This window comes from Lithobates pipiens, unplaced genomic scaffold (genome assembly GCF_037356315.1).
Source record: "Lithobates pipiens isolate NorthernLeopardFrog02 unplaced genomic scaffold, aLitPip1_a1.2 Scaffold_1, whole genome shotgun sequence".
In the NCBI taxonomy this organism is placed as follows: Eukaryota; Metazoa; Chordata; class Amphibia; order Anura; family Ranidae; genus Lithobates; species Lithobates pipiens.
This window is the reverse complement of record NW_027507685.1, coordinates 113,982,687-113,997,762: the sequence shown is the minus strand read 5'-3', so window position 1 is coordinate 113,997,762 and position 15,076 is coordinate 113,982,687. Positions and strand designations below refer to the sequence as shown.

Here is a 15,076-nt window from a genome sequence, read left to right as displayed (position 1 = left end):
GGCCTCAAGTGTAAAATTCTGTGATATTGTAATGCTATAAAAATCTGCCAGAGGCTGCAGACATAATAATACGGGAAGACGGTCAGAGGCTGCAGACATAATAATACGGGAAGACGGTCAGAGACTGCAGACATAATAATACGGGAAGACGGTCAGAGACTGCAGACATAATAATACGGGAAGACGGTCAGAGACTGCAGACATAATAATACGGGAAGACGGTCAGAGACTGCAGACATAATAATACGGGAAGACGGTCAGAGACTGCAGACATGGTACGGGAGGCGGTCAGAGACTGCAGACATGGTACGGGAGGCGGTCAGAGACTGCAGACATGGTACGGGAGACGGTCAGAGACTGCAGACATGGTACGGGAGACGGTCAGAGACTGCAGACATGGTACGGGAGACGGTCAGAGACTGCAGACATGGTACGGGAGACGGTCAGAGACTGCAGACATGGTACGGGAGACGGTCAGAGACTGCAGACATGGTACGGGAGACGGTCAGAGACTGCAGACATGGTACGGGAGACGGTCAGAGACTGCAGACATGGTACGGGAGACGGTCAGACTACAGACATAGTACAAGAGATAGTCCAATATATTTCTAGAACATTAAAAGATATGATAAAAACAATGTATCCAATACACGTCACTGCGGCCGTCTCACCGGATCTCGGCTACACTCAGATTTGTGTAGGACAAATTGACGGCGTCCAGCGTGTCGTTCGTCAGTCTCTTCCTTCCAAAAATCTGCTTAAATCCCGGAGCTCTCTGTATGACCTCCTCCCGGTTATCATCAGGAAGCCAAAGGATCTACCGGGAGCAGGAAAGAGGAGTCAGGACATTTCATGAATTACACTGAACATCTGTGGAAACATTAATTTCTATTAATCAGTCTGATCACCAAAACTCACTGCGTGTGTGGGGATCTGCTGGGTGAATGTGGGGGGCCAAGACATTCACCTCTGGGATCGTATGCAGAGTACACACATCGTTTTATTTTGTTCAATCAGCAGGTTAAAACAAAAAACGGACAGATCCCCACATCCATACAAGTAATGTTGATGCAGTGATCTTTCCCGCCGTTCTATTGTAGAAGATGGGGGACAGGGACACTAGTCGTTTTGCGGACGCGCTTATAGTGGGGACTGTACAGTAATGTGAGTGATACATTTACATATATGGAAAGGATGCCCATTTGTAATCTATAATGGCGGTATGAGCTGGTAAGCTCGTGTGTCACCTGAGAATTTGCCTTCAGCAGTTTCTTGAACGTTGTGCTTTTTTTTCCCTCACTGGGAAAGTGGGAGGTGCTTTGACTTTGGCTTTCCTCCTGGCTGATTAACTAATCCACTACAGGTGCTGATGTGCATACACGTGTTTGTTTATTTTTCCTTTTGTCTTTCTAATAAATACAACCAAAAGGATAATGCACATGGCTGGTGCGCCCTTTTTGTTTTTTACATCTCAGACTACGGGGCTGACTGGGACACTACGAAACTGAATGGGACGCTACGAGACCCTATAAGGCTGGGACACTACGAGACACTATAAGGCTGGGACACTACGAGACACTATAAGGCTGGGACACTACGAGACTGACTGGGAGACTGTGGGACACTACGGGACAGTATGAGACTGACTGGGAGACTGTGGGACACTACGGGACAGTATGAGACTGACTGGGAGACTACGGGGCAATACGAGGCTGGGACTCTACGAGATTGAACGACTTGATGTTGTGAGAACAAAGTGATGTTGTGAAGTGTTCTATTGTATTCTGACAAGGGAGACTGGGGGACCGAGAGACTTGGCGACTGAATGATTGGGGAACAAGAGACTTCGGGGACAGATTGACTGGGGGGGGGGGGGGAAATCAAGAGACTGAATGACTGGGGGATTTCTTCCAACTTTGAAAACAAGAGTGAGCATAGTTAGAGCGAGTACCACTGACTTTTATATGGAGTAGAATGTCATAAATTCCATTGTTGTTCTATATTATTTCCTGATTAGGGTATGAATGTATAGATGGGACATGTCTTCCATAACTATCAGAACCTGTAATTTCTCTTATATTCACCGGCTGACACAGCTCCTCTCTGTAACAAAATGGGTTGTCAGCCCTATCACTGGAGATTATTAGGCAAAGTTGTAACACTTCAGAACTTTTAGTTCCGCCCAGGGGGCGGTCCCTAGGCTACAACCCCCACAGCCTGCCCCAGCAGACTCAGTTTTATTTTGCCTAGTGAAGGAGATGCACCTAGGAACCCTGTGGGCCCATAGGTCCATGTTTTTTTTTTATGCAGAAGCTTGGCTTTTTGCACAAGATGAATGATCCTGTGATCTTCTATCAACAGCTGGCTGGGCGACAGGCTGGTTCACTTATTCTTGTAGTCTCCCCAGTCCGGCCATCCAGCGCAGGACGCAGCTACGGCTCGGCAGGCCACGACATACCTCAGCTTCAGAGGTGGTCAGTGAGCTTTATGCTCTGGGGCTTACATATGACCGGGCTACTGATGTCTGCGTCACAGTATGCCGGGCCAGTAGTCTTCCCTGTACTGATCAGGAGTTGACTACCATGGGATGTCCTCCAGCTCTTCAGGACTGGTAAGTACAGCTCTCCCTGTCTCAGCAGGGTGGAGCAGCTGGGCATTCCCTGGGAGGTCGATTTGGGGGCCCCCCTCTCTTCTCTCCCCGGGCCCTAACACCCCTCCTTCCCCCCTCACAGGGAGGGGCCATGAGGCTGAGCGATGAGTGCGTGTGCCCTGGGCTCTCACCTGGGGGTTTATCTCTACTGGGGTGCCTGGGTCCTGCAGCTTAGTCCCGCTGGATGCCTGTGTGGTCTTCCCCTGTGTTCGTGCAGCGCTGTGTCTGCCATATGTTTTCTCTAGCCTCTCATAGCGCTGTTCGGCGAATATTTTAAGTATGGGCAAGGGTCAGACATGCTTCTGGCTTCAAGCAGCCATTTTCCTAGTGATTCTCTATTAGAACACTGGCGGCCATTTTCTTGTAGCCGGACCGTGTTTTTTGTGCTCTAGCAGCAGCCCCTGTGCCCTCAGCTTCCTGTTTGGTCATCACAGAGCGCTGGGAGGTTTATCCTGTGATTCTGGACACGTGTGTCAGATCGCTCACCAATCATGCGACCGGCCGTCCGGCCACCAACACAGTTTTGCTATCTCTGCATCTGGAAGCGCTGGGGATCGACAGGCACTGCTGTAATACAGCGCGGAACTGCTCAGGGTGGTGAGTCCAGTGGGTTAGAGCCCCTCAGTCAGCAGCAACAGGAGGGTGGGACTGTCACTGTCCTAAGTCCCCTTCGGGTGGCAGACAGGCTCGGGTCAGCATGGGATCATGGGATTTGAACCTGGTATTGTCGGCGCAGCAAAAACCGCCGTTTGAAAATATCAGGGAGATTCCCCTGTTGACTCTTTCCCAAAGTGGTCTTTCTAGTGGCCATTACCTCGGCCAGGAGGGTTTTGGAATTGGCGGCCTTGTCTTGCAAGTCGCCCTATCATCCACAGGGATAAGGTGGTGTTGCGTCCACAACCATCTTTTCTACCGAAGGTGGTCTTGGCTTTTCATATCAATGAGGACATTGTATTACTATCGTTGTGTCCTAAGCCGAAGCACCCCAAAGAGGTGGCCCTTCACGCTCTCGACGTGGTTAGGGCTCTGAAGGTGTATTTGTCTGCCACGGCTCCCTTTTGGAAGTCGGACTCACTGTTTGTTCCGGTGGCTGGTCCAAAGAAGGGTATGGCGGTCTCGTCAGCCAGCATTTCCAGGTGGATCAGACAGATTGTAGTACAAGCCTACGCCTTGAAGGGGCAGCTGCCCCCCTTTCCGGTCACGGCACACTCTACAAGGGCAATCGGAACGTGTTGGGCCTTCTGACACCAAGCGTCAGTTGCTCAGGTGTGTAAGGCGGCAACCTGGTCATCTGTCCATACGTTTACCAAGTTCTACAAGGTAGACGTCAGTGCATCGGCTGATGCCTGTTTTGGCTGCAAAGTTTTGCAGGTGGCCATGTAGTTGCAATTGGATGTGCAAGCTTTGTTTTTCCTGGTTTTTCAATAAAAACATAGTACTGTTGTGTTTATGCACTGTTGCATTACTTCTGCAATGTTGCGGTCTTGGGGATCACTCCTGTTGAGGATACCCGGTTATATGGTGGTGTTTTTCCAGACACTGCTGTTTTGTGGGTTTAGTTTCACTGGATGACGTTTTTATGCCGTTTTTCCCACCCCTCATTTGGCACTGCTTGGGGACGTCCCATTTTGAGAGGAGCTGTGTCGGTCGGTGAATATAAGAAAATAGGATTTTTTGTACTCATTGTAAAATCCCTTTCTCTGTAATTCACAGACCGACACAGCACCCGCCCCTCCTTTTTCTCTTTACGTTATACTGCTTGTTGATGTGCTGAGTCTGCTGGGGCAGGCTGTGGGGGTTGTAGCCTAGGGACCTAGGAACTAAAAGTTCTGAAGTGTTGTGTTACAACTTTGCCTAGTAATCTCCAGTTATAGAGTCAATCGGTGAATTACAGAGAAAAGGATTTTACAGTACAAAAAATCCTATTATTCTTGGATACAAGTGATTGATATTGGAATGCACTGAAAGTTACATTTCAGACTGGAGGGGAGGTCAGAGGTCAGACTCACCAGCTCCTCACTGATGGAAGTGTTGAGGATGGTGCTCACTGTAACGTTCACAAAGCTCTCATTATATGGGTGGCCGGGCGGTGGCGGACGCAGATCGAATATCAGGGAAATGTTCCGGTCTTTGCATGCATTTACAATCTCCTCCAGAGATGGGATTTTCTGTTGTTTAACCTCTTCTTGGTCAGCAGCAGACAGCAAGTTGTTTGTTCCAAATGGATTTCTCTAAAATAGAAGAGAACATAAAGAACATCACAATGACCATCTATTACCCCCCCATCTGTAATCCTCATCACCCACCTGTGACCGGTACCGGCTCGCCTCATCACCCCACCTGTGACCGGTACCGGCTCTCCTCATCACCTCACCTGTGACCGGTACCGGCTCTTCTCATCACCCACCTGTAATCCACATTACCTCACCTGTGACCGGCTCTCTTCATCAATAATTCTATACATTGCAATCTAAACTCAAAAAACAAAAATTTCATATCCTGTGGCTTACAAGTCCCTTCATTGTGCTGGCTGCAGATCTTCATTTGCACCTGGAGATCCTGCCAGTAACACATCCCGTCCAAGGGTGACACCCAGTGGTATAACCATAATAGGACATGCAGCTGCTTTGGGGCCCCAAGGACAGGAAGGGGGCCCCCAGTAGGGAGGTTTTCTGAAATCTCCATTTCAGGAGAGTTGGCCGAAGACACACACACTACACATTGGAAGGCTTTTTCCCCCAAAATGCATTGACAGCAATCTGCCAAGACCTCAGGACGGGGATGAAGATACAAAACACATCTACATTGAATATTCAGATACAGAGAACACCGGACTGGTATCACCTTATACCCTGTCCACACAACGATGACATGATACACGCTATATATGACCGTATACTGTGTCATCACAACTCTTCTCTGCAGATTACAGCCGTGGCCAAAAGTTTTGAGAAGGACACAAATATTACATTTTCACAAAGTCCGCTGCCTCAGTTCTTATGATGGCAATTTGCATATACTCCGGAATGTTATGAAGAGCGATCTGATGAATAAAAATGAACTTAATCCAATTAAAAAACATTTCCGCTGCATTGGTGAAGAAGGCTTCAGGGCTCCCAAGAAAGTCCAGCAAGTGCCAGGACCGTCTCCTACAGGCGATTCAGCTGCGGGATAGGGGCAACACCAGTGCAGATGGGGGCACCAACAGTGCAGAGAGGGTGGATCGGAGCACCGCCAGTGCAGAGGGGGTGGATCGGGGGGCCCCAGGTAGGACAGCAGAGAAGCCACTTCTCTCCAGAAAATACCTCAGGGACAGACTCATATTCTGCAGAAGGTCCAGGTATTGGACTGCTGAGGACTGGGGGAAAGTCATTTTCTCTGATTGTTGGGGGTATCTGGAAAAAGACCTTGTCCAGAGAAGAAAAGGTGAGCGATACCATCAGTCCTGTATCATGCCTCCTGAGAGGATTCATGAGTGGGGTTGCTTCTAGCCAGGGGGGGGGGGGGGGGGGGGCTCACTCACAATTTTGCCTAAGAACACCACCATGAATAAAGAATGGTCCAAAAACATCCTTCGAAAGCAACTTCTCCCAACCATCCAAGAAGAGTTTGGTGAGGAACAATGCCTTTTCCAGCATGATGGAGCACCTTGCCATAAGGCGAAAGTCATAACTGAGTGGCTTGGGGAACAAAACATGGAAATTTTGGGTCCATGGCCAGGAAAACCCCCATTGAGAACTTGTGGTCAATCCTCAAGAGGCGGTGAACAAGAAAAACCCCACAAATTCTGACAACGGCCAAGCATTAATTATGCAAGAATATGGGGCGGCCATCAGTCAGGGTGTGACCCAGAAGTTGAGTGACAGCATGCCGGGGAGAATTGCAGAGGTCTTGGAAAAGAAGGGTCAACACTGCAAATATTGACTCTTTGCATAAACTTCATGTTATCAATAAAATCCTCTGACACTTATGAAATGCTTGTAATTATACTTCAGTATTCCATAGCAACATCCAACACAAAGATCTACAAACACTGAGGCAGCGGACTTTGTGAAAATTATTATTTGTGTCATTCTCTAAACTTTTGGTCCCGGCTGTACATGTGTTGTATGATTCAATGTGTGTACAATGTGTGTACGATATATGTACGATGGGCGTACTGTGGGTATTGGGGAAAGTCAGTTTTCTATATTGGAGAATTCTCGGCTCCTGACAAATCAGCCGTTACCTCCAGGAACCAATCACCAGCGTTCAGCTTCCGGAGATCATTCCAGGTGAAGTTGGTGCAATTTTCACCGTCCTGAAACCAAAACTCAGGTAATTTCTTGATGTTGGTTGTCCTCAGCAGGGTGGCATCGTGCATCAGAAAAGGGATTCCATCCAAGCTGAGACAGAATGAAAAAAAGACGATCAGAGACTGCAGACAGTATATTAGCTGAAGAGGATCAGAGACTGCAGACAGTATATTAGCTGAAGAGGATCAGAGACTGCAGACAGTATATTAGCTGAAGAGGATCAGAGACTGCAGACAGTATATTAGCTGAAGAGGATCAGAGACTGCAGACAGCATATTAGCTGAAGAGGATCAGAGACTGCAGACAGCATATTAGCTGAAGAGGATCAGAGACTGCAGACAGCATATTAGCTGAAGAGGATCAGAGACTGCAGACAGCATATTAGCTGAAGAGGATCAGAGACTGCAGACAGCGTATAAGCTGAAGAGGATCAGAGACTGCAGACAGCGTATAAGCTGAAGAGGATCAGAGACTGCAGACAGTATATAGCTGAAGAGGATCAGAGACTGCAGACAGTATACAGATGATGAGGAGCTCCTCGTGTTACCTCACACTGACGTCCGTCTCAAACACGGTTCCTCCAGATTCCACCATCTTCTGGAAGGACATCATTGTATTTTCTGGAGCCAGCTGTAATATAAAGAGCTCATCACCTGGAATCCACCAGAGGCCTGCGCTCATCACCCAAAATCCACCAATCAGAGGCCTGAGCTCATCACCCGGAATCCTCCAATCAGAGGCCTGAGCTCATCACCCGGAATCCTCCAATCAGAGGCCTGAGCTCATCACCCCAAACCCTCTGAAAAATGTAAGACTTGGTATCAGCATCCCCCTCCCCCTCTCCCCCCCCCCACCTTGTGCAGCAGTGCTCAGACTGGAAGAGTGAGGCCCGAAGGCCAATCAGGTGTGCTTCATGCACACAAGGAGCATGCTGATAGGAGCAGACAGCAGAGAGAGAAGAGAGATGACTTCATCAGTCTGCTGCTGGTCTTTCACTGTCCAGTCAACATGCCAGAGGAGGGAAGAGGACACCACTCCATTCCTTAACTGTAAGTGGCGTCATTCACCTGGCTGTGCTGCAAAGCTGTATAAATCTCAGGATTGGATGGACAGAATTACAAATCCAGTAAAAGGGCCCCTATATATGTATTTAGTGGGGGGGGGGGGGGTATAGAATAAGCCCCGCCTTATTCTCCTCCTGAAGCTTACCATTGGTGCTCCCCGATGTCCTATAATCTTCGGTTTGGGGTGGAGCTCGGATGTCTTTATGACGCAGGGTGATGTGGTGAAGATGGGACTCACAAACAACGCACAGACCAGGAGTATGTACACCACCAGGACCAGACTCTTCAATACTGCCAATAGAAGAGAGGGACACTGTACATAGACATCTTCATTTCCACAATTCTGTAATTATTCCCAAATTCGTATGTATACAAATGATAATAAACAAAATTTATCAGAAATAAAATTATAGGAGACAAAATTTTGAACTAGATTTGAATTCAAAATCGTTTTTTTTAAATCAAATTCAAATTGTTTTCAAATGGAAATATTTTATAATTTCTGAAGAGAATAGATAGTATAGAAAATAAAGGAACACAATAGAAAGTAAAAGGAGTATAATAGAAAATAATAGACTAAAACAGAACAAAATAGAACATAAAAAGAACAGAATAGAAAAATAAAAGGAATAGAATAAAAAAAATATATATAATAATACAATACATTACAATAGCATAGAAAGAATATAACCCATCTTCTGACATTTGAATATAATAAATTTGAATTCAAATAAATAGAATAGAAAAAAAAAAAAAAAGGAGAGTAAAAACAGAACAAAATAGAATTGAAAATAAAAGAAAAGAATACAAAAAGGAATAGAATAGAATAAAAAAAGTGAATAGAGTAAAATAGAAAGCATATAACAAAATTTGAATAGAATGAATTTGAAAAAAAATAATATAGAATAGAAAAAAAAAAAAAAAAAACTGTGGATAAGAATAGAATACAATAGAAAGAATATATCGGTCTTCTAAAATTCTAATGTCGTATAAAATAAATTAGAATGCAATAGAAAAAAAATAGAATAGAATAACCAATATAACCATCTTTTCCGAAATTGGAATAATTATTTTTTTCTTCATTTAAATAGAAAAGAATAGAATAACAAAAAAAGAATAGAATAGAAAGAATATAACCATCTTCCAAAATTTAAATTTTAAAAATAAAGATTTCGAATGGAATTCACATTTTTTAAAATTTTGCAAATTCAGTTGAATTTAGAAAATTCTAATTGATTTGAATTTGAATTAATGAAAAAATTCTGAAAAATAATTTGACGAAAGGAATTGATGTAAATAAAATCGTTGCGAACCGCTCCGCACATAACGAGGGTCACATTCCCTTCCGGTATTCAGACATCGCACAGAGGAAATGATTAAAGCTTTTCTGTTTTCATTCCAGGCCTTATTTTATACAATGTGATGTCATCACCGGGTCTTTGCGCTTCTCTATGCCATGCAGGCAAATCATGGCTGGTGGGAGGGGCCAGCAGGGGGCTGGGCATCTCATCCTGCCTCAGTACGCCTCACTGGAGCCCTCAGTCCTGATGTGTGCAGTGGGCTGAGTTATGCAAATATCAATAACTGTGCAAGGCTGATGGAAAGGTCAGAGGTCAGATTTAAATAATAATACTGGGGCCCCTGGAACCACGTGTGCCCCCCCTCCCCGTCATCCCCTCCCCCCTTCCACACCTATGGGAGGAAATCCTCGTCAGCCAATGATTGGATACATTGTGTGTTAGAAGATACAAATAGTTTATTGTTTCTATAATTATATTATTATAATAAAGATGTCAGTGTCACCTTTTCCCTTAGTTTCCCAGAAATACCCGGCGAGGACCCAGGCCAAGGCCGAGACCCCGATCACCGCGCCGATGTGCAGGAACGGGCTGGTCGCCTGTGGAGGAAGGGGGAGGGGGTTCATTAAAATGGCTACAAAGTGACATTTTACATAGACTTTACATAAACCTGACACGAAAATCTCCCAATCCCTCTCACCGAAGAAAACCTCCTGACCCCCCTCCCCCAAGAAAGCCTCCTGAATCCCCCCCAGTAAAACCTCCTGACCCCTCCCCCCCAGGAAAACCTCCCTCCCCCCCAGGAAAAACCCCCGACCCCTCCCACCCAGGAAAACCCCCCGACCCCTCCCACCCAGGAAAACCTCCTGACCCCCCACATCTAGGAAAACCTCCTGACCCCCCACACCTAGGAAAACCTCCTGACCCCCCACACCTAGGAAAACCTCCTGACCCCCCACACCTAGGAAAACCTCCTGACCCCCCACACCTAGGAAAACCTCCTGACCCCCCACACCTAGGAAAACCTCCTGACCCCCCACACCTAGGAAAACCTCCTGACCCCCCACACCTAGGAAAACCTCCTGACCCCCCACACCTAGGAAAACCTCCTGACCCCCCACACCTAGGAAAACCTCCTGACCCCTCACACCTAGGAAAACCTCCTGACCCCTCCCACCTAGGAAAACCTCCTGACCCCTCCCACCTAGGAAAACCTCCTGACCCCTCCCACCTAGGAAAACCTCCTGACCCCTCCCACCTAGAAAAACCTTCTGCCCCCCCCCCCCAGGAAAACCTGAGCCCCCCCTGAAAACCCCCCCCCCAGGAAAATCTCCGACCCCTCCCCCCCAGGAAAACCTCCCTCCCCCCCAGGAAAAACCCCCGACCCCTCCCACCCAGGAAAACCCCCCGACCCCTCCCACCCAGGAAAACCCCCCGAATCCCACTCAGTAAATCCTCCTGACCCCTCCCACCTAGGAAAACCTCCTGACCCCTCCCACCTAGAAAAACTTCCTGACCCCTCCCACCTAGAAAAACCTTCTGCCCCCCCCCCCCAGGAAAACCTGAGCCCCCCCCCTGAAAACCCCCCCAGGAAAATCTCCCGACCCCTCCCCCCCAAGAAAAACCCCCGACCCATCCCACTCAGTAAATCCTCCTGACCCCTCACACCTAGGAAAACCTCCTGACCCCTCACACCTAGGAAAACCTCCTGACACCTGCACTCACAGTATGTCCTCAGTCCTATGGATTGAGAGACATCCAAGGCGTCCTTCCATCCGGGAGACTTAGGTGGTTGGGGGGGGGGGGGGAATGAATGCAGACGTGTGCGGTGTGTGAATGAACTCCTCATGTGTTGCTCGGCACAGAATGTCGCCATTCATAGAGTCAGCCGCAGATGTGAGGAGCGATAATCGATGGTGCGACGTAACACTCAATGTAATCCTGATCTCTACAATCTCCTCCCTCCTCCCAGCACACACCATCCTCACATCATTTCTAAATTTGCAACCTTCATTACAATGACTTCCCCGGTGATCCCACCATGGAGGTCACTTCCTGTTATGGTGACAACACCCTGTCCTTGTCCCCCCATTGTTCTCCTGTGTTGTCACCCCATCACATGATGGAGACCACAAGTGACCGTTCCATCACACATGACATCGACCTCTGGTGTCCCCATCCGGAAACCTGCCCTGAGAAAACGCCTTCACCAGAGACAGGAAGTGGCTGCAAAGAGCCTGCAGGTGATCAGCAGCACTGAGAAACGTCATCACCGGAGACAGGAAGTGGCTGCAAAGAGCCTGCAGGAGATCAGCAGCACAGAGAAATGTCATCACTGGCATGTATGGAGACAGGATTGGTCAGCGGAGAGCGAATAGAGGAACTCGGATTCAGCGATCCGTGAGATGGGGCGATCATGTGACATGGCTGGATCCCGTATAGTTTTCTAGAATTTTAGGGGCTTGAAAAAAGAAAAAAAAAAAAAAAAAAGGATTGGGATGGGGGAGAGGAGGGTGGGAACTGCTGGTTGTTTTTCTTACTCAGAGAGGAACTTAATTGTTTTCTGATGTTTTCTGATGTTTTCCAAAATTCAAAGAACAAAAACAATTTAAAGCGGGAGTCCGCCGGGACTCCGCGTTTTTTTTTTTTTTTTTAAAGCCAGCAGCTACAAATACTGCAGCTGCTGACTTTTAAAATAGTGACACTTACCTGTCCAGCGCGCCCGCGATGTCGGCACCCAAAGCCGATCTCTAGATCGTCTCTCGGGTCCTGCCGCCGCCATCTTGGGTATGGGAATCAGGAAATGGAGCCTTTCGGCTTCATTTCCCGGTTCCCTACTGCGCATGCGCGAGTTGCGCTGCGCAATAAGGACGGTCCCCGCTGCCTCTGGGATCTGTGTGTTTCCCAGCAGGCAGCGGGGCACTTGCGGAAAGGGGCGGGCACTTGCGGAAAGGGGCGTAATCTACGTCCCTTTCCGCTGAGAGCTATCCCGGAAGTGGGTGCAGATACCTGTACTGTACAGGTATCTGCACCCCCCTCCCCCCTGAAAGGTGGCAATTGTGGCGCCGGAGGAGGGGAGGGTTCCGATGAGCGGAAGGTCCACTTTAGGGTGGACCTCCGCTTTAATTATAAAATAAATACATTTATTATTGTCCCCAGAGGAGGCGCTAACCAAAGTTTACTACAACCTAAGAAGGGCCTGGATTATTTCCTAAGTGTACATAATATAACTGGGTACTAACATTTATAGGTAAAGTTGATCCGGGGAAAATCCGATTGCCTCTCGGGGGATCAGGAAGGAATTTTTTCCCCTGCTTTAGCAAATTGGATCAAGCTCTGCTGGGGTTTTTTGCATTGCTTTGGATCAACTGTGGGTATAGAATTGGGTATATGGGATTGTATGATATTACAAATTATTTTTTTATTTTTTTTGTGGTTGAACTGGATGGACTTGTGTCTTTTTTCAACCTGACTATGTAACCTCATGTGTCATCCCGACTTCTCACAAAAGTAAGTACACCAGATTTAACACACCTGCTCCCCATTCACACCCGAGACCTTGTAACACTAATGAGTCACATGACACCGGGGAGGGAAAATGGCTCATTGGGCCCAATTTGGAGATTTTCACTTAGGGGTTTACTGACTTTTGTTGCCAGCGGTTTAGACATTAATGGCTGTGTGTTGAGTTATTTTGAGGGGACAGCAAATTTACACTGTTATACAAGCTGTACACTCACTACTTTACATTGTAGACAAGTGTTGTCACATGAAAAGATAGAAGAAAAGATTTACAGAAATGTCACTGAGGGGTGTACTTACTTTTGTCAGACCCTGTAAAATTATATATATATATATATATATTCACCATACGGATACATTTGAATAAACTGTACTTTATTCTTTTGTAGATTTCAGAAGCAACAGAAATCTGTTTGATACATCTGAGAATCCATCCAAGTGTCGGGTCTGGATGAAGAAAAGCCTTCAGCCGAAATGCGTATGGCCAGACGATGATATTGAATGCCCGATTTTATACGAACGTCCGAACAAAGATCCAGCCGTGTACGGCCAGATTTACTTTGACACGAAACATTATTTTCTTCCTTCTGTAAACTACTAATCCAAAAAAAATAAAAATCCAAAAAGGTTGGGGGATTGACCCCCCCCCCCCAGAACAACCCCCATTAGAGACCACCATTATTATAGATGTTTTCTTTTTAACGCGTGGAAAACGCACTGGAATGCACCATAAATGCCCCGAAACGCATGGAAACACCGGAATGCATGGAAAACGCACTAGAAATGCAACGAAACGCACATGTCCTGAATTTAGATGAAGAAAAAAAAAAGAAAAACACACCGGAACACATCAAACTGTAAATGAGAATGCAGAATTCATGGTGGGAAGCGGCCTTAATGGTGAACCTCGTCTTACAGACAGAGTAGAGAAACGCGCCCCCCGAAGAATTATGGGAGTTTCTATACACCCCTCCCCCTCCTCTTCCTCTGATACATTGGATTATATTATATCTGAGATTTCAAGGCAACGATGACTTTCTACATTTCCATCAGCCTCAATATTACTATTCACCAAAATATTACCCCAAACTACAACCGTGCCATCCTTTGTGCCCACCAGGGACAAACTAGATGTCAAACCAACAGTCCCAAAAAAAAAAAAAAAAAAATCTAAGAATGTTAATAAAATAATAATTATTATTATTATTTTATTAACATTCTTAGATTTTTCTATTATTATATATTTTTCTATTAGTTAATTTTTATTATAATAACTAATAGAAAAATATATAATAATAATAAAAAAAAATCTAAGAATGTTAAAAAAATAATAACGAAATAATAGAAAAATATATAATAAAAGAAAAAAGAAATGTAAGAATGTTAAAAGAATAATAAAAATAAAAAGAACTAATAATAGAAAAATATAATAATAAATAAAAAAAATCTAAGAATGTAAATAGAATAATAAAATAATAAAAAGAAAAATTGAATATTAAATAAAAAAAATTGGAAATCTAAGATTGTTAATAAATAATAATAATAAAAAAAAATTATATATATATATATATATATAATAATAAATTATCATCTGCACTGGGTGTGTAAAAATGGTTTTGGGATCACTTTGATTTCCTGCGCAATTCTGTTTCGCCCGTTTGGCGTGCACATGATTATGCACCACTTTATATATTGTAAAGTATCCTGTGCTGCCAGCCAATCAGCCTCTGACAAAACGATCGGCAGGAAAAGCGCAGTGCTCCGCGGCCACCCTCCGTACCCTCTTGTAAGATTTGAAAATAGTTTATTGATGAGACGTGAGGCCAGAACTCGTCTGAAATAGGAACACAACATTTGTGCAAATGGAAAACAAATAAAAAAAAAAAAAAAAATCACACGATGGTTTTTGTAAAAAGAAAACCAAACCCGTCGATTGTTTGCAATACTCTGCATGTAATAACAGAAAGTATAAAGATGTGATCTGATTGGTGGCAGACCGGCTACTGGTAGGCCCTCCGATTGGCTCTCAGGAATGTTTCCTGCCCGAGGCTGATGGTGTCAGAAACAGAAAGTGTACAGAATGTGCGGGGCGATGCGGGGGAGGGGAGGGCGAGGCTCTGCGCCGGGTGATATGGAGGAATTTGGTTCTGCTACAATCGAATGACATGTACAGGTAAAACCGGAACAGTGACCCCCCCGTACTAAATATCAGGTAGGTGTCACCAACTGACTGCGTGACGCACATAG

At 45.8% G+C, this 15,076-nt stretch overlaps 1 protein-coding gene across 3 annotated transcripts in view; it reads right to left on the bottom strand.

The window, feature by feature from the left end:
* GDPD2 (glycerophosphodiester phosphodiesterase domain containing 2) overlaps positions 1 to 15,076 on the bottom strand; it is a 55,630-nt gene that overhangs the window by 18,562 nt on the left and 21,992 nt on the right. For all 3 annotated transcript variants that reach the window (XM_077474349.1, XM_077474347.1, XM_077474346.1), the window contains 6 exons: positions 9,813 to 9,906; positions 8,155 to 8,300; positions 7,493 to 7,575; positions 6,879 to 7,035; positions 4,660 to 4,881; positions 672 to 817 (listed from right to left, as the gene is read on the bottom strand). In XM_077474349.1, coding sequence (XP_077330475.1) covers positions 672 to 817; positions 4,660 to 4,881; positions 6,879 to 7,035; positions 7,493 to 7,575; positions 8,155 to 8,300; positions 9,813 to 9,906 — 848 coding nt within the window. The remainder of the gene's footprint in view (positions 1 to 671; positions 818 to 4,659; positions 4,882 to 6,878; positions 7,036 to 7,492; positions 7,576 to 8,154; positions 8,301 to 9,812; positions 9,907 to 15,076) is intronic.